We start from the raw sequence: 24234 nt of genomic DNA, 5'->3' as shown, positions 1-24234 counted from the left end.
CTTGCAAAATTAGCCCGGCAGATTTGCACTCTCGGTCCCATTCGGATTCACATTCGGCCATTCCATTCCGTGCGACATGTTGTCAGCGTTTTAGACAATTTGTTATGCAAATTGCTTATTAACTTTATGACCGGCACGCCAGCTCCACTCGACATCCCAAAACATTTTGAATTGTCAATTAGTTGCGGCGGTCAGAATACTCCAATCCCCATCTGCCAAAGGCAGATAGATTCTAAATGCAATTTCTAGCATTATTTAAACACCGAAATGTTCCGTTTTATGCCATTTTATGGCCACCTGCCTGCCACGGACTGCCATTGAATGGACATTAAATTGCCATGGCTTCGATTTTAATTTATGTCCTGTAGCCTGGCTGCTCGTGCTAAAACTCCGGCTCCTCTACCTGCTAATGACATTGGCTAGCTATCGACAGTGGCCTTTAACTTAATTGAAAATTTTCATTTTGTCCCTGCCAAATGGCGGTGAGCTGATATTTATGGCTTTCGCTGGGAACTGGCCAAATAACCGGCGACCCTTCAACTCGACCTCGCTTTTCCGCCATGATTTGTGTAGTTTCGCTTTAATGATGTTTTCCATTGTTCAGAAAATGTAATTTTCCTTTTAAGGTCAGACATTTTTAACTGTTAAATATGTACATAATGAGGTGGTTAAACGTCACATCATTATGTAAATTGTTTTGACGATGTGTAAAGGAATATATTTATATATTTACCTTTGTTTTTAAAGGTAATGCAAATTACGTAAAGCTTTAAGAGAAAAAGAAAAAAGGGGGCATTTTTCGTTTATTTATACCCAAGAATATTGAATTCAGTCGCAAGATTGCAAAGCAGTGAAGATAACCCCGTAAAGTATATATATTATTAATTAGTATCAACAGTTCTGCAGTCCGCCTCTAAGTTTCTCTTAGTTTAGTTAGCATGCACCTTCAACAAAATATAAATCCTCACTTGCGATTAGAGGATCCGTATAACTCTTAGACTTTCCCTTTCCAGTACACACTTTGCCTAAATAGTCCTGACTAGTTTTTCTGACTGCAATCTACAGGAACTTGAGATGCGCATAGTTTTCTTGCCTGAAAGCTTCGAAATTGGGCAGTTAGTTGAAATGTTTCGGCATTAGCGCACATAAGTATGCAACAGCTAGCAACTACAAAGCAGCACCAGCCCTAAATACTTTCGGCTATCTCCTGCCATCCTTTCTCTTTATTGACGATGGTGCACTTGGCCACATTTGCTTGTCCTGTTCCCTTTCGGTTGTTGTTTGTGAGTCCTGGGTCCTGTGCTGCGCTCCTTTAGCGCAATTGTGTCTCGGACATGAATTACGTTCACCGACAATTAATTTCAAGTGAAAATGTGCTAAAACTTTTAATTGGGCAGCCAAGTGGCTGGCAGGCGAAAGGAGAAGGATACGGACCGGGACAGTAAGCAAACGTGGCAGCCATAAAAATGTCGACAACATGCCGGGAAAATGTTTCACTCCACCAATCCTGCTGCAGGTGCGCTCAAAGCCAACTCTTAAAGCTAAGATACCTGCTCTAATTTTTGGAAAAAATAGTACGCATTTTACTATATGCCTATTTAAAAAGAATGTCTATTAATAGTTTCAGCACAAGCTTTTTATTTTTGTACCCATACAACAATAGCTGTACGATAAACTGAATGTATAGTATATACATACTAGTTCTGCAAAAAATATTTTCAAAATCGTTATTAAATTTTGGAATTGATATCACTGAATGTTCTGATACATGTAAATGATTTAGCCTATATATGTGTGGAATAAATATGCATATTTAATTAATCATAAGGGTTCGATTTCCGAATGAGAGGTTAAATAAATTAAACATTTAACAAAACGCAACATTAGCTCGACGTGCGTGTCAGTTGTTTTCTATTTGCGCATATGAGCACTTTCACCGCTTGGGTAATCAAAACAGACTGACTCCATTTGTGGCAGACAAATTCGAGAAGACAGGCAGCTAATTATGTCAATTAAACGTTTGTGCCCGACATTTGCCGGTCATTGTCGGTGACACTTGGCCCACTCACAATGACGGACATGGATCACTGTGTGTCAAATGAATGAAATGGATGAAATAACGGGAATGGCACACAGGACAAAAATATTGAATGCAGTTTTCAAGCCCTAAAGCCAACCATATTTGTATGAATTAATCATCGTTTAATCTCAACATGAATCGGACTAGCCACATCGATGCTTAAAGTTATATATAGATTACTTTTGCCATTTGGCAAAATAACCATCCATTTTCCCTGTGCACTTGCTTTTCCAACTGATGACACAACGATGAGTGACGTGGGAATGACGTCTGCACGTGTGAATGTGTAACTGCCTGTGAAGGACATAATATGCAAATAAGTTTCGAACAACAGTCAGTTCAGTTCAGTCGACTCTATCACAATGGAATGGGGAAATAGAAAGAAATAGATGGACTAAATAAATAGGTCAGGGTCGCATTGGGCTTACGTGGAAAAACAACGACTACTCAAGCATTAAGTAGACCAATTCGCTCGACCAAAAATTCCAGATGCAGACAAATACGAATACGGATACATCGGTGAAGTTGCTATCTGCAAAAATCCACTCCCGTACATTCGTTGTACTAGTTATTTGAACAAAACAAGCACACAAGCACACAAACACACACACAAACACAGACACACAACACTCAGACCGCAGCCCGAAAAGTGCACTTTTCCAAATGGCAATAGAAAAGCCCGAAAAGGAAGACAATCCTGACAGAGGGGAAAAGTGAGGGGCCAGGAGGACAGGTACAAATCTATACAAACAACAAATAGCATGCGCCCCACTCTCGTAACAATAACAATTCAATCAAATGTTCGCCCAGTTCGGCTATGGAAATCTTCGAATGGAAACAAACAAATGTTGGAAATGCCGGTGAGGAAGTTGAGTTCGTGGGGTTCGATATGTTTTGATTAAAATTAGTTGCACTTTCAGAACTATCAAGAGCTTTTCTCTCAGAGAGAAAGTCGCTCTTTGCGACTGCGCTGTATCCAAAGTCCCAACTTTACCGTTAACTATCTGAAAGAGAACGAAAGAAATGCAGTTGCAGATAAACGGGAAATACATGCGATGTTTCCCCGCTGGTATGGGTGCAAATAAATAAAAAAATAATAATAATTAAAATAGTATAATTTTACTGTACTTAAATATATATTATTTTTAATTTACCCTACCGCAGTAATTCAGTTCTAGGCTTGAGATACAAGTTGGTAAGATTTCCTCGACTGTCATTTACCAGCTTACTCAACTAGCGGGAGTGCGAAGAAGAAATTTAAAACTCAATTCCATAGAAATCAATCAAATTAAAACAAAACACTTTTCAAAAATGTTGGCGTTTCGAGCGTTTTTGTGAGTTCATACGGACAGACAAACGGACGTAGATTAATGGCTCATAATTCCGATTCAAACATTTTATGGCATTCGGAATTTTTGATGGCATTTTTTTCACAGAACACAAATACAGCTCTAGGAACTATAAATAAATGTTTAAAATCTCAGTACTGTTGAAACAAATTTGACAATTTATTAGAATGTCCATTATCTGTATTTCTACCCCGCTATTGTGCGTTAAAATAGTCATGCCCTGCGAGACGGCATATTTATGCACTGGCTCATAGAGAAAGTTGTTCAATTCTATGAACTTGCAACACGTGCGGCATTTTGTTGTCGTTCAAACAGCTATATAGTGGCAGTGATGCTTATCAAATGGCTGTAGTTGCTGAAAACGGGGAGCACCATGGACCATTCCGCCGGCGGAAAGCGTGTGCATTTTCACAGCCGCTTGAACTTGCCAACATTCGCAAAATGTGCAACACGGCGTAAAGAATTCTTGTTAAGCGCAGCAGTTGGCTTTCGAGGAGGCATCCGACTTGTCTCAAAAACTTTGCTTGCATCTACGCACGCTGATGCACATTTAATTATATACTTTCAAATACGCAGATTATAAATTTGAGCTGGATGCATTGTTTAGCAATTAAGTCTCAATGGTGTATAATTACGCATTAAATTATGCAATTAAGTATACAAATCAAATAGGATAATAATAAGATCTCTCTTATTCAAGAGATACCTCCGTCTAACTTGTTCCTGAAACCATTAATATTGTGTGTCAACAAATGAATGCACTTAATTTATCAATTGCAAATGTTAAATTACGCTTTCAATGCCATCGAAAGTAACTGGCACACTAGAGACAACTTTCACTAGAAAGGACGAGGGGAACACGCCCACTGACACGGACGGCCTGTCAGTCCCAGTCCATCATCCGCAGTTCGCCGGAGCGCAAAGCGGAAATCAGACGCCGTATGAGAAGGACATGTTCGACATGGCCCGGGCGGAAATGGAATGGCGGGCAAAAGTATTGAGATTACAACATTGACTAGATAAATATCCCAGCAAATATGGCCTTCTGTTGCTCCAGGCCAATAAAACGCAGTCAGTTCACTGCTCATTGTTCGCATCTTATTCGAAACAGAGATGTAACCCAAGTCCGTTGAGGGAACATCACAATCGATTTCGAATTTGCAGTAAAAATGCAAATGCCAGATATGGAGAATGTGTCATGAGAGGTCAGAGCCCCGCCGCGATGCAAATTCCCATTTGACTAAGTTTCGTTTTGTCGAATGCATCAAACAGAGGAAAAGCCACAGTCACGCATCCGCCCAAATGACGCAGCTCCAGTTCTTGTAGATGTAGATGCATCTGCCAGTTGCATTTCGGTTTCAGATACGCATAAATATGTATCGGGTGCTCTTACTGAAACCGTTTCTGTTTGAGCTAAGCTCGAATCTGCTTAACATTTCAGTCTCTTCAGTGCATCTCAGTACTCCGGATTAAAGCAGTACGATTTGATTGCAAATTTGGCATTCTACTATGTATTGTAGTAAGTTGGTCCTTTCGCCCCCTTTTCGACTTATTCTCCCAATAATAATTTTTATTTTAAAACCATATTAATTAAATCAAGATGAACATTATCCGAAATAATAAATTAATAAAAAAAAACAATATGTGAGCTTTTATCGTTTTCCGGAATGTATGCGGTTTTTTTTGGCACTTTTATCTGCGACTTCTCGTCCTTCTCAGCCATGGTCTGTCATTCAAAATCCATTGAGCGTGACGTTTGAGTATGAATCCTTGTGGGTTTATGGGAAATGCTGTGCTCCATATTCCCCATTCTCCGTCAGTCAGACATGGTCTATTAATTTTATTAGTGTCATCGCATCCAGCTGAAGTCTCAGAATTCTGATTTTTTTTTTGGGGGGAGTGCCATTCCGTGGTAAAATTCTTGTTAAGTTTCCTGCAGTTCTTGAGTTGCACATGCACACTCACGAAGATAAAAATAGGTGAGTCGCTTAAGATATTGGGGTAGGGTATAAAATTATATTTTGTTATAACGTAATTAATTATTATAAGCAAAATAGCGAAATAGTTATACACCTTTTATTATTTATAAATGTATATAAAATGGAAAAAATATAAAAACAACCAAGCCAAGTACTACAGATCAAATTAGCCAATGAAAGGGTATTTACATGCAATAAAGACAAAGCTGTAAAATCAATTAAACATGATTACTATATTTAAAAAATACTATACCTTCAAGGATATATATTATGTATCCCGTCCTGCGTCTCTAACTTTTAATATTTATTTGGCGTATTTAGAAAATTGTATATGCTCTAGGCGTTACTCCATTTGTGGATTTGGTTTATATATTTTCATATTTTCTAACGAATTAAAAAAGGTGTTAAAAAACTAATTTTGTGGGTGTGTGACTCTGTGTGAAATTGTGGGTCAGCTGATATGTAAGTGTTTTGGTAAAGAAGTGCACAGTGGCAACTTGGTTCTAAAATTAGCATTAACCACTGATGATCCCGGGTGCTCATTATTTGCCAGTAAGACATTAACCATTCCTTGTTTTTGTAAGGCCTTAAATATGCTCAAAGCCGTTGGAGTAAGCAAACAGTGGCACGGGGGCAAACAAACACGGCACGGCGGGGGGCAATGACACTACAGTAAACACTGCAGCGAGTGGACGCAGCGAGGCGTGCTAATTGTGTCATTTACATTGGCATACAAGTGCAAGCGAACAAGTCAAAGGCTCAAACAAATTAATGCGGCTGAGCGAATCCGTCGAGCTTGCGGATTGTACAGTGCAATTAACGCTGACCGCGGCATGGTAAGAAGAACAAATAAGTAATTAATGGTGAAATTAAAAAAGATTTTTATTTTTTATTAAAAAAGATAAAAAAAGTTCTTGTCAGAAGTGGGATTCGAACCCACGCCTACAGAGTAGACTGCGACCTGAACGCAGCGCCTTAGACCACTCGGCCATCCTGACTTGATCGCTGAGTGGACTGCGCACCAAAAAGTTCACAAGCCATTTGATCTAGTCAAAAGCACAGTAAAAAGTTCTAGGGAGCTTTGATAAGCTGACCATTGATCGATAGGAAAAACTCGATTTCAAACCAGATATTCGATAAATTTATCTTCACGAATAGTTCCCAATTTTAAACTAATACGCAAGTTACCGCTCAAGTAAAACTAAAAAATAGTTTCGTTTATTCATTTATCCAGTATTTCATACGATCAAAAATATTATAATGCATTGATACTTATGTGTAATAATTGTCTTATATCTTTATTACTCGTAACTCGTTTCGTTATTATAACAATGATCTATTTGATCAGGGCGACAAAATCGGAGATACGAGTTCCACACGCCGTCCCTCGTGATTTTTAAAGAAGTCGAAATTGCATCTTTGTATCATTTGAATTTTATTGAAAAGAAACGTAACGTTTCCACAAAAAATTGCTAAACGTTTCCTAAATATACATAGTTTAACTAAAAATATGACTACAATTTATTCAAAAAGTTCTTGCACATCTAAAACAAATGTTATTACATTTTAGTTTTGAGATATAGGCGTTTTGTTGGCCTTCTAGTGATTTCAGTGTTTTTATTATATTTTGGTACTAAGTCTTTCATTTGTTGCATATTAATTTTGACTTTTCTCTTTACGTGTTTTACATAATATATTTCATAAAATTCATTTGATGTCCTTTTTTTAACTAAATTGAGCTAAAATATATATTACAATTGCCTTTGTAACCTTTATGCCTTTGTGTAATTAAAAGTAATTTTTGGATGGTTCCATTTGTGTTTAGATGTATTTTACTCTGCGCCAAAAAGAAGCATTTGCAAGGGAAATTCTTAGGTTCTTTACTTTCAATTGTGGCTTTTAATTCATAATCAAGTCGCTTTCATTGCTGCTGTCTACATTTCATTACTTCAAGAATTCCATACATTTAACTTAGCATAGAGAAGTACACTAAATATTAGATTTATTTTACACATATATGCTTTTATATGAATGTGTATATCGTATGTACATAATTAATAGGCAACCACTTAAGCTTAATATAAAAATAAGTATTTTTCTGCAATATAAATTTGCCACACAATGTACTATAAACCGAAAACTGTACAGTATACAATATTCCTTCTCATCATCGGCATTCAGTTATCATTACCATTATCATTGTCAATCGGTTGAACAGCATTCCTAGCACATACACAGCGCATTTCCAAACCAAACTCAGCTTCAGCTACATATCTGCCAAGCAAGTCTTTGCGAACTTTATTAAAATGAGAAACGAGTAATTTTCGATTTCTAGCAAATAAGATAAAACGAAACGAAAAAGGCAAATGAGAACATTCTGTCTGTCTTTACATGCGCAATGTGGCTAATCGGTTCCTGCATGTACTGCTCGGCATTTAGATCTTTTAGGACTTAAGCTAGTTTGGTTTTGGATTTCGTATGCATGCTTATGCTGTGTGGGGTGCTACTAAAAACAATTAGTACACACTAGCTTCATTGCTGCTGCTTTAATGTTTGCGTGTTGTTGTCGTTGCTGCATCTGGTACCTCTGGCTTAGTACATTGACTTTCATGAGGCGTACATGCGGTTAATATCATGCTGATATCTGTCCTGGATATCCTTGCGCTTCAGCTTGAAGGCGGCGGTTACCAGCCCCATGTCCGGAGACCAGACCTCCTTACAAAGTGTGATGGCGGCGGGAACCTCATATTTTTGCAATTTACCTTTAAGATTAAACAATTTGCCATTAAAAACTTTGAAAAATACTCAAATCTGCATCGTAGCTTACATTTCCGCGCATGCTCAGCAATTTCCTTGAGAATAGCCTTCTCTATGATCGGTGATGAGCACAGCTCCTCAAAGGACTTATCACCCAGGCCATGTTTCTGTGCCAGCTCCTCCAAATGGTTTTGGTTGGGAACGACCAGCGCCACTGTGTACTGCTTTGTCGGATCTCCGTATACGCAAATGTTCTCGATGATTCCGCAAGTCTTAAGCTCAGATTCAACTTTGCCAAGGGAAACATACTCGCCGGCCTGCAGCTTAACCAGATCCTTCTTACGATCTGCAAAAAGCGTATTATAATAAAAAAAATGAAAGAAAAAGCACTGTGCTAAATAACTTACCAATAATCTTAAGTACGCCATCAGCTTGTATTTCGCCAATGTCGCCGGTTTTAAACCATCTCTGTCCATCCTCCTCAAAGAAATCCTCGTTGGTCTTGCCGGGCAACTTGTAGTATCCCTGGGAGACACACTCGCCACCAATGAGAACCTCACCCTGGGGATAAGGTTTATTTGTGACGCGGTAGTTGCCTTCTTCCCAGTTGACTAGACGGATGTCGCAGACAGTTAATGGTCCTCCAGTGCGTCCATAGGTCATATCACGGTCTTGTATTGGGTATAAAGTTATTTACTTGTTTTCAAAAGAAAGGTCGATCTGCGATCACTTACAGTCCATGACAGTGGCTCCAGACGTAGTTTCCGTAAGGCCATAGCCCTGAATCAGCTCCAAGCACAAGCAGGTCTTGATCTGCTCATGTGTATCTGCTGACAGAGGCGCTCCGCCAGACATGATAATGCGCACTTTGCCACCCATTAGCTTTGCCACCTTCTTGAACACCAGTCTGCAAGAAAAATAATAGTTTTAGTTAGCAACTCATGATATTTATGAGCACACCGTTCTTACTTATCAATCAGCGGCGTCTTGTACCCCCTCTGCACCCACTTGACTTTGTACTGGTAAAGGAATTTGAAGAGTGATTTCTTGAACGCCGAGCCAGAGTTAACCTTGTCGTTAATACCCTTGGAAATGCGATCCAATATCAGCGGCACCGAAGTCATGCAGGTGGGCTTCAGGACGGTGGCATCGCCCTTGCACCCGCGTTTGATCTTGCTGCTAGTGTCGATCAGAGTCAAGGGGGTCGAGTAGCCAATTGGAACGCCAGTCATGAGACACACACTTTCCGCAACCAATTCAAAAACGTGAGCCAGGGGCAGGAATCCGATCAGTACATCATCCGGATAGATAGGCACCATATCAACAAATCCCTTCATTGTCGCAATGCAGTTCTTGTGCGAGAGGAGGACACCCTTAGGTGTGCCAGTGGATCCGGAAGTGTACATGATAATGGCAATGTCATCTCCCTTGGGTGGAACGTGCTCTGTGGGATACAAAATAAAGTCAATTAGTACTAGTTTAATATTTAACAAATTCCTTGCGCATAGCACGCTATACATATGCTGTCAACATTTCAGTGCTGAATTAAAAGCGCATACTTTCGGTAAACAGAAAGAACTCTTTCCAAATTGTGTAGGGTGATTTTTTAGTTCAGACACCATTCGAAATGGCTGAAGTCCTAGAGGAATTCATCACCCTAACGCCCTTGACTTGTGTGCAACAATGCAATGCTTTACTAGGCTCAACATCAGGAAAGCCGAGAAGCTGCTCCGTATTTTTTACACTATTTGGCGTATACTGCGGCGTTCTCATCTTTCGGGCGTATCGCACATATTCCTCTAAGCAAGAAAGAGACGAGGAAAAGATAACCGAAGGAGTTACCCTTGAGGCTAAGGAGGAAGATTTGATCATAGGACCTGGTTCCAGTCTTGTGAACGAATATGTAGAACAAACGAAGCCGATTCTGTTGCAACCCGTCGGTTTTTCCAGTACTGACATGAGGTGAGAGTTGTAGATTAAAACACTGGATGACCCATCAACACATTCTGTCTCGATTAGATGGCGCTATTGCAACCACTTGCCGGAAGCAGAATTAGCACAAGGCTCTGATAGTGAAAACAGATCAACCGAAAGAGATGACATTGATAACCTCGAAAGGATGAGCAATGTTGTGGATGATAATGATGCGCAGAAGCCGGTTGCATCCACATCGATGGCAACGGCTCGGGCGCCTGAGGATAACGCCGATGGTGAACACGTCGAGCCCACACCATTTTCGGTGTGAAACACGATGCATTTTAGCAAATTTATCGTGTAATTGACATAAATAAATCATCTTTTAAGACCCTTTCAAAACGTACCAAATTTACTGTCCTGTCCTGTCTTGACAACTTGGTTAAACGGCAAGATCTTGACGCCCTCCTTGAAGCCAGTGGTTTCTGTCTTTTGCAGCTGATCCTCAATATAGATAATAGTCTTCACCAATGGGCATTTGTCGAGCAGCGTCTTAAACTTGGGCAGCAGATCATGGGAGGTGATAACCGTGGTGACTTCCGTTTCGGTGATGCCTGGCAACAGAGCAAAATATTATTTAAAAACCATACACATGGTAAGCCAATTTACTCACAATGAGCAACTCCATCATCGCCCAGCGTAGCATAGACAGTGACAATGGGCATAGCCTGCTTAAAGCATCCGTGGGCAGCTATCATCCATTCGGCTCGCGTTTCGGCAAAGATGACAATGTTCTCGCGTGGTTTCTGGCCAAGTTCTCGCAGACCGCGCCCGAAATTAGCCGCCGTGCGCTCCGCCTCGGTGAACGTCTTCCACTTGTAGTCACCGAGGTTGTACTTCTTGAAGACTCGACCGTTCTGCTGCACCTCATCCTCCTCGCTGAGGATCTGCCGGGTGCCCAGACAACGCTTCGACGTGTAAGTTTTGGCCACATAGTTGAATACCTTCTCCAGGGTATCGATATTCTCTTGCAGCATCTTCACGTGGACATCCCGTGGTGGATCCGTGGTCCGGTAGGTCAGCTCATTGTCATCATTCCGCACGATCTTTGCCTGGAAAATGAGCGAATTCGTGGCGATTAGTTTAACGTCGTGTTAGAGGTTGCGATTTAAAAAGAAACGCTAGATTAGGGGAGGGACCACAAAGTAGAATCGACAGAGAGATAACGGACATGTGAGTTTTCGAGGGTTTGTTGAGGTGAGGGCCGTAACTCGGGAGATCATGTTTCTTGGACCAACACCAAAAAGAGTCTCCAAAAAGGGGATTCAACTCTGGGTACGATCACCAACCAGTACCTGGAACATTCATTGTGCGTGTGTGGTGTTTGTGTGTTGTATGGGGGTGCCCCAATGTATGTGTGTGTGTGTGTGTGTGTGTGTTCGTGTAATGTGTGTATGTTCCATAACAGATAGTATTACTAAATAATAAAAAAACACATTTGCAAAAGTTAAACCTCAATGTCATCCGGCGCGTACTTGGACTCATCGACCAACATTTTCTGGTTAATGGGCTTGGCCTGTAGAGGAAGGAGGAGTTGAGATATGCGATGAGAAGCTAGTTAGCTGTGGTATTGCATAGAGTTACTGATTCCCGATTAAGGCATTCAACTCGTTTTACTTATTTTTTCTAAAGATTATGCAAACTGCACACAAATGAAAGCGATCTTAGATTCCGGCGTTGGCGTACCCTTACTAACCCATAAACCTTATCAGCCGACTGAAAAGGCCAACCAAAATGCGTTCCATTTAGATAGTGAAAAGTCAGATAAAAGTGTACCTCAGGTGGGACTTTTCCTAAACGAGTTATAGCTGGAAATATTTATGTTTTAGTTTGTTTCCTTTATTTAAGTGCCAATTTTATTTTTTTAGCATTGCTAGAATTTGAAACTATTTGAGTTTCGAGAAGAGACTGTGAGCAACGCAATGATCCAATTCAGCGACGAAGTCGAACAATTCCTCCATGCATGTCTCAGTGGTTTTGGACTTGCCATTCACACGATCATTGCACTCTTGATACTTGTTGTACAGGGACGCAATGTGACCTTTGGCCTGGCACTTCTCCCTAAGGGCTGCTTGCGGATCAACTAACTCCTTTTCGTCATCATCGGCCTTGAGGACAGGCACCAAAACCCGGCTATTAAACGCCATTCCTTAGGCTTTCAGTTAACAAGACTAATTTATTTTGCAGGAAATGTGATAAGCTAACACTCACTTCGAAATATGTTTTTTATTTCTGGGCTGAGAGCTAGGGTGTCTCACTTGCACAGCTCACTATGTGTGAATATTATTTCCATTTGAAAAGAAGGTAGAGATATTCTATGATTTCTTAACTTCATGGTTCTGTTATCAGGACCAACTGCGATTTCATTATGGCCTGACAACCTGTGCACTTGTCAAATACAGCCATGGCTGGAAGTCCTGACATTCGCGGAGTTATAAAGCAAAATGAAAGAAAGTTAATCGGATATGATAATTACCGCATAAAAAGCGAAGCCCTGATAAAGGCGAATAGATTGTGGAAATGGTGGACCTGGTCAATAAATCAAAAGTAGTCATATCTACATAGATTAGACAATGAAATGAACATAAGGAAACCACCTGGCGAGAACAAGGCTCGAAGTAAGGGAAATAAATGCGGAAAAGAACTTAATGAAACTGATAACCGAGGGTGCACTTTTTTAATAAAAACTAAAACAACTCGATTGTAGCAGGCCTCTGTACTTTGGAACGTGCAGTGCAAAGTCGAAAGTATTTCAACTACACGATTCTAGAGATAGTTACACCCCTCGTCGCACCGATTGGCCGGCTAAGTCTGTGGCTTTTTCCATTCGTTTCAACTAGCCAGATTAGTGGCAAGTCCTGTCAAAGCACTCACCTTCACGCGACGCGAGTCCTGACGGCGTTTCCAGGGCTTCTGCAGCACCAAGTAAACCGGAAGGGTGATGATGTCGTAGACAAAGGCGATCGCCTTGATCGCGCCAATAGCGCTCTGCACCCAGAAGCTGTCCATTCTGAAAGGGCAATAGAAATGTCAAATTAGTGGCCAATTGGTATGCAAATTTCAGCGGGGTATTTCAACTATTGCTTTCCCCGCCTCGTCAAGTATTCGCCCGGTTGACTCCTGCAACCATTCTCCCATTGCACCCACCCACTCGTTGTAGCGCCGTCGCAAGCCGAAAACCAACTGATATCACCACCTGCTGCTGCTGCCACTGTTAGTTAGCAGGTCTTAAAAGTCCGACGGCGGAAAAGGGGTAGACACTCTCACGCTCACTTTGGTTCTCGGTGCTCAGAAAACGCTTTTCAAACGGCCGATAACCGGTGAAGAGCTCTGAAGGTGTTCGGCTTTTTATCAGCTACAGATTGCTTAGCACTAACTAACGCGCCGAAGCCCGGACCGCTAGTAATCATCACTCTTTCGCGGCACAGAATTCTGCCATTGTAATAAACCGAAACTTAAGTGTGTGTGTCTGGCACTCGTCTGGACCCTTTTATACGTCCGGCATCTTATCTGCCATCTAAAACCAATCTAGTTGGCTTGCCAAGTACTTCATAAAACGTGTCAAAAATCAAGGGTATTTGCAATATATCATTGATTTTGAAGCAATCTTTATGGCCCAAATACTTTATAAAATGATGACCCAATTTTGGGGAAATACTTCCTAATTTTTCCAACGGCTAAATTCGGCTCTATTCTTAAAACTCTTATCTTTAGTTTATTTGTGTACTTATCGACAACCGAAAATAACGAAAAGATTTGTCGGGAACTCTTACTTTCTTTGCAATTCCATTAGGACCGCCGTCATTTTAAACGTTCTTGTCACGTTATTTATAATTAAAATTGGACAAAAACCTCATGCCAAATATTTTTAAATTTTGATTTATAATTATAAATCTGAACGACTGCCACCAGAACACTAGATAAACTTATTATCGCAATGCCTAATTAATTAAAACACTGTAAAGCATTTTACTAAGAATTTCGGACGCTGATTACTGATTATCGCTCGATGGCAGACTAAATGGAAAACCAGTTACTAGTAGCATACCAAGACCATACTAAGATAGAAGCTAGTTTAATAGGAAACGAGTCATGCTGAGATTCGCACTTAACAAATATCTATATATAATTATATAATTGAATATTATATGCCGGTCGTGGCATACATACATACATATGTGTCACTTTTTATAATTCCTAGTTGAAAACTGCACACTTGATAAAGACATCGTGTGTGAGTGCTGGCCTGATAAGCAAATCGAACGAATGCCTTGAACTTGGCTTGCGCAAAATGGCATGACGTCAATTTCCCGGGCCAATGAGCTTAAAAGGTTGCGCGCTATGTCAAAAGAAATTTAATAAACCGCAAATAGAATGTTTAAAGTTAAGAGGTGAAAAGTCCATGTGCTAAGTGTCAACTCATTAAAAAAAAATACCCCTACATTTGAGACTCAGCGTTCTTAATGGAATGCAATACATTAATTATATTTCCCAACTCCAAAAAATCCACAACCACAAGCTTACACTGAGTGATGTACTTATGAAATAAAAATACACAGAAAACGGGCTCAAAACTAAACAGGTCTTATATAATAAATGTGTTTACTTACTGCGCATCGTCTTCGATGAACATCTTGCTGCCTTTTCTCTACTTGTCCGATCTATGAATTAAATGAGTGTTTTTTGATCGGTAGTGAAAATGGTGGGTGTGAGGCGTATCCTCCAAAAGAGCCCAGCTCTGATTAATGGCAAGAACAAACGAACAATGGACGCAACAATAATACAATAGGATGATGTCAGTTGTTCCTCTCCAGATGTTCAGTTTGTAGTTTCACCTGCAACCGATAAAAGAACAAATATATGCATTTATGTAGTGCTAATGAGGTAGGACGACAAATGGGGAGCGACAGCAGACGAGGAAGTCATGGAAATCAGCATTGCTGCATTTAACCGATACCAGAGCGTGTGATGACATAATAACAAAGCACCTTTGAGCACACAGAAAATAACATAATTCTATAGGCTGCTATCTAGCTTAGGCTATATTATCTTAGTACAGATAGTAATTTCCCAATTGCATTCTTAAAATAGATTATCATAATCAAACCGCGCGTAAATATATTTTTTTCCAATTAGCCAACTGTGCGGCCTTCGTAAATATTATAATCAAATCAGAACCTGAAGTCCAAACAAGTTGTTGTTACGCTTTCGGTATTTCTGGATACTTGCCAGAATATCGAAACGCTGATAATAAGAACATAAAAAGCGATTAAAGATATTATCAACAGAGAATGGGGTGTATACCTATAGGGAAAATGTAAAATTAGGCTGCCAAGAGAGCGATTGCGTAATCGGATTCTCAACCCCCTCAAAATCACTCTCTCTTTCATTTCGCCCATTAGCTAGGCGGAGAAACATTGGCATAGGTCGGGGACATCAATAGAAACTAAACAAATTCTTTGGCATTCATTTACACAACTTACAAAGCGCTGTTTTTGCTATTCGTTTATAAAAAAAAGTGTTGAAGGCAAGGGCCAAAGTCCGACGCACCAAGGTTTATCCGCTCTGAAAGCCGATACCAATTGGTTCCCTTAGAATCTGCCCGCCCTGATAAGCAACGAAGAGCATTCCACTCCAAGGCGCCAAAGTTCGCCTCTTATGCAACCGCTCAAAACTCGCACATCACATAACATGCGAGCGATACAAAAGAAAAGGGTATACGAAGTCGAAACTCCGTTTCAGTTTGCTCCGGCGGAGTGCATTGAACTGGCCCCAAATTACAGATCTTCCCTCGAAACCCTTGACACATGGTTAAAACGCCGAGCAGAAGAGTCGAAACCGTAAGCGTTGTGAATACGTGTTTTGTTTGCGAAGAAAGATAAAATGAAAACAAGATGAAGGCTGCGAAAACAACAACACATTTCGGTATTTAAACAAAGTATATGCGAAAGAAAAAGCTTTGCAAAACAATCAGCACTGTGGGTCAGGAAAGTGGTTTAGAGTGTGTAAATTTGCTTCATTTCAGTACACTTTCCTTATGGACATTCTTCAAAAGTCCTTTCAAGCTGATAAATAATAAATAAACCTTATTTTTCTTTCTAGTTAATGTCTAGTTAAATCTAGTTAAAGTTCAAGCACAATGAAAATCTAGACACCATAAACAGCTGTATTTTTTCAAGTGAAACTCGAACAGAGCTCACAATTTTATTCTTTTGCAAACCACTGTGCGAAGTTCAAAACGTTTAAACGACGCGTACATGGGCGAAAGTTGTAAAATTGCCTTTGTAGGTTAATGAATGAAAAATAAATGAGAATATCAAATCCATGGGTCAGTTGCAGCCATTCTGAGCCTGATCCCGGGGGCAAAGTTGGAGCTCTAAGTACACAAAAAGAGACCTATGTGTGAAATGATATTGCAGAGAATGGCGTGTTGGATGCAAAGGTTATGCCGAGTGTTCTGTCTAACTAAGCCAATCATGGTCCGCTTAAAAACAATAAGGAAATTGTGCACATTAAGCCTGTGATTACTGTAATCCGAACTTTGGACCGCCCCTCTGGTCGGCGATGTGCGATGTCGCACATGTGAAAAAATTATGGTGGATGTGCCTAAATAAGCACTGCTCTGAGAATTGATTGAATCAGAACAGACCCGATTCGTAAACCTTGTGGGTTAGATAACACACCCGGCGTATTCGTAATGTCTTACAACGAGCACTTTAACCGGTACAGAAGGTCGACCAGCCATCAGACGAGTTTTCGAAAGCAAAAAAACACTGAGATTGAAACTAAATTTAAAATAACACTTCCAAATTTAAGCATTGTTAAAATGCTTTTATAACGACAGTATTGCCAGGAAGTTGTTATACTGTTGTTGTTATACTATAAAATCGGCCACATCAGAATAAACACACAGTAATATAGAATGCTACGGTTCGATAGGGGTAATTTATCGATTAGCCTCACGGTTAAGATAAAATAAACGTTCGAAAAACAAGATTTTAAGATAGACTTTTCACACAAACAGATTAACCGATAACCCAATGCACTTGAACATTTTCGGAGATCGCGTGGTTACCAAGTTACCAATTCCAGTTATTCAACGGCCAAAATGCAGTCTTCATTCAGCACATCGCAGACTACGAACTGTTTTTAATTTCAGAGTGAAACTCACTTAATTGCCTCTATTAAGACAAAGGCACAAACCTTGTATTAATTGCTGCTGAACGGCAGGTACTTGTAACTGTTGCTGTTTCCGTTTTCGTATTGATTGCTATTATTATTTGCTCTCATTGCACGACACACTGCAAGCGGCTGAAATGCATTGGGCAAACGAACACGTCGTGCTTGATTTAATCAGAAAATACACCTGGAATCGCGACGAAAGCAGGGAGTACAAAGTAGAGCATACCTCGAACGTTTACAGACTGTTATTTGTATTTTGCTGACGCGAATGCAACTGCAACTTCACAAATCCGAAACCCCAAACGCAGTGAGCTGTCAAAGTCCAAGATCCATGTTTTTTTTAGCACCAAGCGCAGACATTACGAAATTGCCAAACAATGCCAAAATTCGAGTGCAGAGCGTTCTCCACTAATTGTACGGAATACTTGCCACAAAGAGCAAGCCTTAACTACTCACAAAGAACACGTCACCAGAAATGCCTCAGACAAAAAACGTGTCCACTTACGTGGACTTCATTTGCGTGTTTCGTACGAAATTCGGCATACTCCACCCCACCTTTGCCGTGCAAGTTGCGCAGCAGAAAACTCGAAGAGTGACTCAACCCTTTGCCTTTGCTGTTTGGGTAACACTTTCCCAGCTCCAATTGTAAACCACCTGCGTAGCTGCGACTGCCCGTCGATCAGCTGCGTTATTGTTTACAATTGGAAGTCCACCTTCCAGCGCTTGCATAAATGCCACTTGAACTTTGGTCAAGGTGTCGTCGGCGTCGCTTATGGGAAATAGCAACGGGAACTACCGACTGCCTTGACATTGAAACGGGGCAGGCGGCGGCGGAGTGAAGTGAAGTAAAGTGAGTGTGTGAGAACGCGCCATTATGCAGCCCGTCGCGAATGCGCACACTGCAAAATGTGAATTAAATTGCAACATTTGATTCACTTATTTCCACCCTGACGCCGTTACGTGACTGTCTGCCGGTACCGTCGACTGCTGCGCTCCCCCGAGCGGCGGTTCTCTGGCGAATAATGGGGTAACGAAATCATCGTATGACTGTGTCAAAGTCCGAAATAAAAATACTTTTGGCAGTCGCAGTGCACACATAAAAACGAGAAGAATTGCTCAAACGAGATTGAAATAAAGAAAACAACAGATGTACACAGAGCAAAATTTCACTTGTTCGCCAGTGGATTATTTTAGAGATTTGTTTGCTTTAAAAAATATATGTATACGTATTAACATTATATGGATATTGTAAAAGCAAAAGCTCTCATTTAAATTTTCTGATTATTATCTAATTCGGAGAAAAACGTATTTATGTTCGAATGTAACTAGAAATTCCAGCTTTGGTTGGAGCGGTTCTAATTAGACTTTTACAATTTTTTCTGTTTACTTCATGTATACCAATTCTACAGGAGTTATGTGAAAAATATTAATATTCCATTCAAAAAGATAAGATTATTCGTTTTTGAACTGGAAACGTACAAGCCATGTGGCAACTACTCGAAAATGTTTCCGGTGTGACCTCAACAGCATCAGTAAGTGAGAAGAACTTTTGCACGGGGCGTTGAATATTTCACTGAATGAAAACGAGCCAGCCAAGAGAGTAGCAAACACGGCAAACAAACAAGCAAACGAGTGACCGACCGCGTGTGTGCGTGTGTGGGTGTGTTTTGGAGGCGAACTGAAAATAAATTTGATTACCGCCGGCGGAGAAAGAGAGAAAGGGAGAAAGGAGAGCGCTACACCCACACGGGCGCTGAGAAGAAAGATCAACTCGCTCTCTTTTGCACTCGCTCAGCTCGCATGAATACTCGAGATATTCACGTATGCATGTATGTACATATGTATGTAAATGGGAGTGTGTGAAAGTAAGGCAGTTGCGTAGCGCTAAAATAAATGACCTAGACAAGCGAGTACTTATCTTTAGAGTGACCATCACCGCCGAGCACGTGCTCGAGTGAAATTTTCCAGGGAAATACAGACTTTGGCAATGATCGCAAGAGTTGGGGGCAGTGGCAAAGCCAAACGGCCGGTTTAATCGAAGCGGTACTGCGTGAAAACCGGTTAGAAAATCCACCAAAGTCATGACTAAAACAAACACAAATAATGCTCATACGATCCAGGGGCTTAGATCGAGGGGACCTCAAACCGACCATCGTGACGGTGAGTCGGATAAAACTTCCAGTGGTCAGTGCTCCTCTTCGCAAGCCACTGTCCCTGAAACTGAAATACAAACAACTTGTTTTCTAAACCAGACGCTTGCCAAACATAGAACATAGAAACCGCAACGAGGTAGAAAATTTGGTTGGTATGCCGACTGGAAATTGAACCGGGAACCAAAATCAACGTTTTGAAGAAATGAAGCACTCGGGAAAAGTTATAGTTTATATTATTAATGCCTTCATAGGCGTTTTATTTATTTATTTTATTTATTCTTTATTATTGAATTCTTTGTAAATTGTAAATAAATGGATTTCATTTACATTTTGATTTTTCACCTTTATACATTAAAATTCCAGTCTGAATTTGTAAAAAGAACAAAGTTCTATATTTTTAAAGCGCAATCTGCAGCTGTTGCACCTAGCTGATCAAAAAATAACGGTTAAGTTAGTTTGTTGAAAGGTCGGAAAAACTGTCAATCGGGGGTTGGGCTGGGCAACAGGCCGATTACAGATTGTCGTTACAACCCGAATTGGAATCCGAATTCCAAGGGCGGGCAGGCGATGGGCGGAGTGTGGGTCAGACATCAGTCCCCCAGACATCGCGTGACTATTTTTGACTTTGCGCCCGGAGAGACAACGAGCGCAGGGAAAATGAAAATCAGCCACTGCAGCTGCACAGTACACAATTTTCGATTATTACAAATTTCAGATTTCAAGTTCCATCCATTTAATCATAAACCCTTTATACAATAGTTAATTTTATATTTTCTAATATATACCAGAATTCAAAATTAGGAATTATTTTTTTATGCCGACTTACTATTTCGTCATATTACTTCAAAATCTTTTTAGTTGTATTTTCAGCTCCTATATGCCACATTTTAAATGTATTCGAATCGAGTATTACGACTTCGTCAGCAAACTTGCATGATAAAAGTTGTAGTTTCAGTAACATTTTATAAATCACTTTGTTCAGTGTGGCATTGGGAAAAGTCACGAGGCGCTGGACAACAGGGACGGCGACGAGGGGTGAGTGCTATGGGGTGGTTGGGTGGCACGTTTTTCCTTTGATATACCAGCTGAAAATCGTATGAGTTTCAGGGGAAATTGTGCCGCCGTGAAGCTTAAAACAAAGTACAAGAATCATGCGGCGAAAAGAGCGAGATTGAGAGAGCCGGTTGCATGTAAGCGAGTGTATGTGTGAGTGTACTGTACTGCACTGCACTGTGGGTACGCGGCGAAGAGCGGGAGAGAGAGAGAGAGAGAGAGAGAGAGAGAGAGTGGTGGAGAGAGTCAGGGGCAAAGTGTAAAAGGTCAAAGAGCAAATTGTTTACATGGAGCAACCGCAAGTGAGAGACGGGTGGAAAACTGGGCGGCATGACCATGAATGAAAGCCGCGACCGGCAAACGTGGCCCGCCCACAAAGCGAGCATTTTCACATTTTAACTGTCTGGACATTTTGTAAGTTACACCAAGGCAATGATACCAGTAAAAAAGAAGAAACAATCATTTTTGAATAGATTAATCACCTGATTAATGTTGGTTGTATGTTGATTGTAGGTGTTTTAATATACAATGTCTCTATTACTGCTTTCCTTTATTCAAAAGCCATGTGTAAGTGTAAGTTCTCGATTTCGGCTAGATTTTGAAGTTCTGCCATTATCAATTAAAAGTCCAGTTCCTCTATAAATTGGTAATAAAATAGCTCTTTACAGCCAAGTATATGTGCAATTTTGTAAGATTAAAGGTCAAAATGTTGTGAACTTTTCTTGCACTTGAGTTTAAAGAACCATTAGATTTGTTCCATTTGACATTAAATGTTCTATGTACATTAATATGACTTTTTGTGGATGGTTTTATAAACAAGCATTACTATATTCTAAAAATCAAGGATAAAGGACGAGCTTTACAGGAGGTAACATTCCTATTGTACGGCTTTATTTTTCTTATACCCATAAGAGCATACCACTAGGATCCGACTTTCGGGTGTAAGCACATCAAGAAGCTTATCGCAAATCTATATGTGAACTTATAAATCACTCCTAGCCGAGCTCGATGTATGGCTAAGTTTGCCCGCTCCTACAGAATAACTACGGGCACCGGCAATGTGAGCGATATTACGATTATTAAGTGCTTCCACCTCGGATGTCTGAGTCGCGTTTCCGCCACAAAAGTGGAAACCGCGCCCTAGAAACAAAAGCGTGGCACGAAAAGTGCAACCAACCCAGCCAGTCAACCACCCACTCCACCCACCACCCACCGCTCAGCTGGTCGCGAGGTATTGAAAACAGATGACACACGTCACACACACGCCTACACACACACGGGTGCCTCAGATAAAACTCGCATGATTTTCAGTTGGTATAACAAGCCGAGACAAAGAGAGCGCATCTCTCTCCTAAGAGCGAGTCTGCGCGGAGCGCGTTACAAGAAACTTACACGTGCAAGCCAGGTAGGGGAAGAGCAGCGAGAGAGCGAAAAGAGAGATTTGTTTATGTGCGTAGGTCTCCATTGGAATGGGACCCTTCTCTCCGCATCTAATTACAATTTAAACTGCCTTGGCTAGGAATGCAATTAACAGGTTTAAAATAACGGTAAGGCTACAGTAAACCGTCTAAAAGCGAGATGCTAAGCTAAGACAGGGTAATAGAATTTATGTTTTGTTTTTTAACTAAGTGAGATTTAAACTCTTCAATTGCTTGGCCACTTTAAGTGTACGCTCTCTTTCTAAAGGTCGTAATAAAAAGTTATACGCTTTAATATCACACATCAAAACAATTGTTATCATTGAAATTACATAGTATGCGAAACACACATATATTGAAAAGTGATACCATGGTTGTTAATATAACTGTTGGTTCATCGTTTTGTGTTTGTTTCTTTTATTTGCGACAGTCCGCGCTCGATAAGAAGAATTTACACTAATACATCGCATGTACTGCCTCATTTGAGATGGTTTTCGTGGAGGCTGGAGTCTAATCCGAACTTATTTATGATTTGGAATTTAATTAGAGTGAGACTCCAAGTGAATTTTGAAAGCCACTCTATTAAATCCCATTCGTAGAGTGGAGCTACTTTGGGAAGCCCGACTGTACTCAAGTGGCGAAAGCCAAACAAATCAATAAACAAACAGCAAACAAAATACGCCTGGGTGCCAATGGCAACCAATTGCATAAGGAAAGTGCAGTTGCGCTTGCACCAACACTGTGGCTTTCGAATTGGGTCAAGAGAGAGGAGGACTGTTGATTCCTGGCCACGAAACCAGATTTATTGGGTAAATAGACAAGGTGGCGTGACATCCTAGTGGGAAAAGGAAGCCGGCGAACGAGATTGACTCCGGACTTACCTTTCTTATAGAGGCTAGTTCGCAGCTCTGAGCAGCAGTTGTGTGAGTTTTTGGTGGCGCACACATGCAACGATTGTTAGAATAAAATACAGAAATCAGGCAATGGAACGCAACAGATCGCATATCGAAATAAAACACCGATTATATAAAATGACGTTTTGCCAATAAGAACGCACGGACACACACACATACAAAGGCGCGCGGACGCACACGTAATACCAGCATAAAAGAAAATGTTGCGTTGGCTTCAACACGTTTTTCCTCCTCTCGGCTATTTCTGTTTGTTCTCGGAACTCTCGGATTTTTATTTTAGATAGTCAACGTTGCGCTTTAATTGATAAAACTTTCGCAAAACTTTCACAAAACTGCACAATTGCACACTAGCGCACAAGAGCACTCACACAGACGCAGGCTGGGAAGCGTCGTACGTGTGTGAGTGTCGGTGTGTTTATCACGCCACTCGAAAAACACTTTTCTACTTACACACAATACGATAGTGAGTTGTATTTCATAAACTGCGTTTCAATGTTGTTTTTAGTAACTTTTTGCTTAAGTTAGTTTGGCGCCCGCAGAAGTGACGGAATGGCGCACAACGTTCTCAAATCACGTTAAGTTTGTTTCTGAACTTTTTCGCCGTTTCGCTTTTGCCACGATATTATTTTCTTTCTCCTTCGCCGCGGCTCTCTCTTTGACTCTCTCTGCCTCTATAGCTCACACACACACTTGCGACTTGCTCGAATGCCGATGATGGCTCTCCCCTTCCTGCGTGTGGGTGTGTTGTTCTGGCGTTTGCAATCAACCTTCCTGCTGACAATTGATTTTTTCCCATTGCAGCAAATGCCTTTTCACTCAATGCGTGCCACCCACGTTTGCTAAAATACTTGAACTGCCTCTATTCCACGGCTTGTGCAGAAATCTACTCACGCATCGAAAACAATTTAAAAATTGCAACCAGTGTTACCAGATGGTGAAGGAGCTTTAACCCCGTTTGTTCTCGATAAGCCACATCTGGTACTAAAAAATCCCGCCTTACCGGTAAATTTAAATAGTGGTTCATCTTTAAATGTTAATAATCTGGAAATATCAATGTTAAGAACAGTAGGAGTGGATGATCATTTCCAGTGCACAGTAAGTGAAAATTTAGCAATTCGTCATAATTTTGTTAATACATAAAGTAACGATTTTTAAATTGTAATGGTTCTGTCAAGAATCAGAATAGTGCAAATGAAATAGTGAAATAACATAATAAAACATACAAATCTGATCAATTGACTAAATCACCTTTAGCTATATATAGAAAACTGAATTTGACATTCAAGGTTTTGACATAACTTTTTGCACCGTGTAGAACAGCTTACCCGAGACTTAAGCCAAGGAGTTGATCATAGCTAAGTACAAGTATTTTCGT

At 40.6% G+C, this 24234-nt stretch overlaps 3 protein-coding genes and 1 non-coding gene across 14 annotated transcripts; 1 reads left to right on the top strand and 3 right to left on the bottom strand.

The window, feature by feature from the left end:
• Nucleotides 1-6323: 6323 nt before the first annotated feature.
• On the bottom strand, nt 6324-6406 carry tRNA:Leu-CAG-1-1 (transfer RNA:Leucine-CAG 1-1). The gene has a single exon. It is a non-coding gene; the product is annotated as a tRNA-Leu (tRNA).
• A 192-nt stretch (nt 6407-6598) lies between these two features.
• On the bottom strand, nt 6599-23808 carry Acsl (Acyl-CoA synthetase long-chain). 10 transcript variants are annotated; one of them, NM_001014511.2, is made up of 11 exons: nt 23751-23808; nt 22827-22853; nt 14750-14974; nt 13014-13149; nt 10753-11191; nt 10487-10693; nt 9135-9609; nt 8900-9072; nt 8573-8836; nt 8236-8511; nt 6599-8170 (listed from the first exon to the last, which is right to left on the bottom strand). In NM_001014511.2, exons 3-11 carry the CDS (start codon nt 14770-14772, stop codon nt 8016-8018), a joined length of 2148 nt encoding a protein of 715 aa, NP_001014511.1. In that variant the 5' UTR covers nt 14773-14974; nt 22827-22853; nt 23751-23808; the 3' UTR covers nt 6599-8015. The 10 variants fall into 10 exon arrangements, with proteins under 10 accessions (NP_001014511.1, NP_724695.1, NP_652034.2 ...); NM_170615.2 differs by lacking the exon at nt 23751-23808 and adding an exon at nt 23310-23450 and having other exon boundaries at nt 6830-8170; NM_143777.3 differs by lacking the exons at nt 22827-22853; nt 23751-23808 and adding an exon at nt 23310-23450 and having other exon boundaries at nt 6830-8170.
• On the top strand, nt 9668-10475 carry CG30355 (uncharacterized protein). Its single transcript, NM_165617.2, has 2 exons — nt 9668-10127; nt 10185-10475. Exons 1-2 carry the CDS (start codon nt 9793-9795, stop codon nt 10408-10410), a joined length of 561 nt encoding a protein of 186 aa, NP_724698.1. The 5' UTR covers nt 9668-9792; the 3' UTR covers nt 10411-10475.
• UQCR-11L (Ubiquinol-cytochrome c reductase 11 kDa subunit-like) lies at nt 11960-12402 on the bottom strand. 2 transcript variants are annotated; one of them, NM_165616.3, is made up of 2 exons: nt 12351-12402; nt 11960-12294 (listed from the first exon to the last, which is right to left on the bottom strand). In NM_165616.3, exon 2 carries the CDS (start codon nt 12284-12286, stop codon nt 12026-12028), a length of 261 nt encoding a protein of 86 aa, NP_724697.1. In that variant the 5' UTR covers nt 12287-12294; nt 12351-12402; the 3' UTR covers nt 11960-12025. The 2 variants fall into 2 exon arrangements, with proteins under 2 accessions (NP_724697.1, NP_001260811.1); NM_001273882.1 differs by having other exon boundaries at nt 11960-12402.
• Nucleotides 23809-24234: the final 426 nt, after the last annotated feature.

The sequence above is a fragment of the Drosophila melanogaster genome, chromosome 2R, assembly GCF_000001215.4.
Source record: "Drosophila melanogaster chromosome 2R".
NCBI classification, from domain to species: Eukaryota; Metazoa; Arthropoda; class Insecta; order Diptera; family Drosophilidae; genus Drosophila; species Drosophila melanogaster.
The sequence above is the reverse complement of the archived record's forward strand: the minus strand, read 5'-3'. Positions and strand labels throughout refer to the sequence as shown.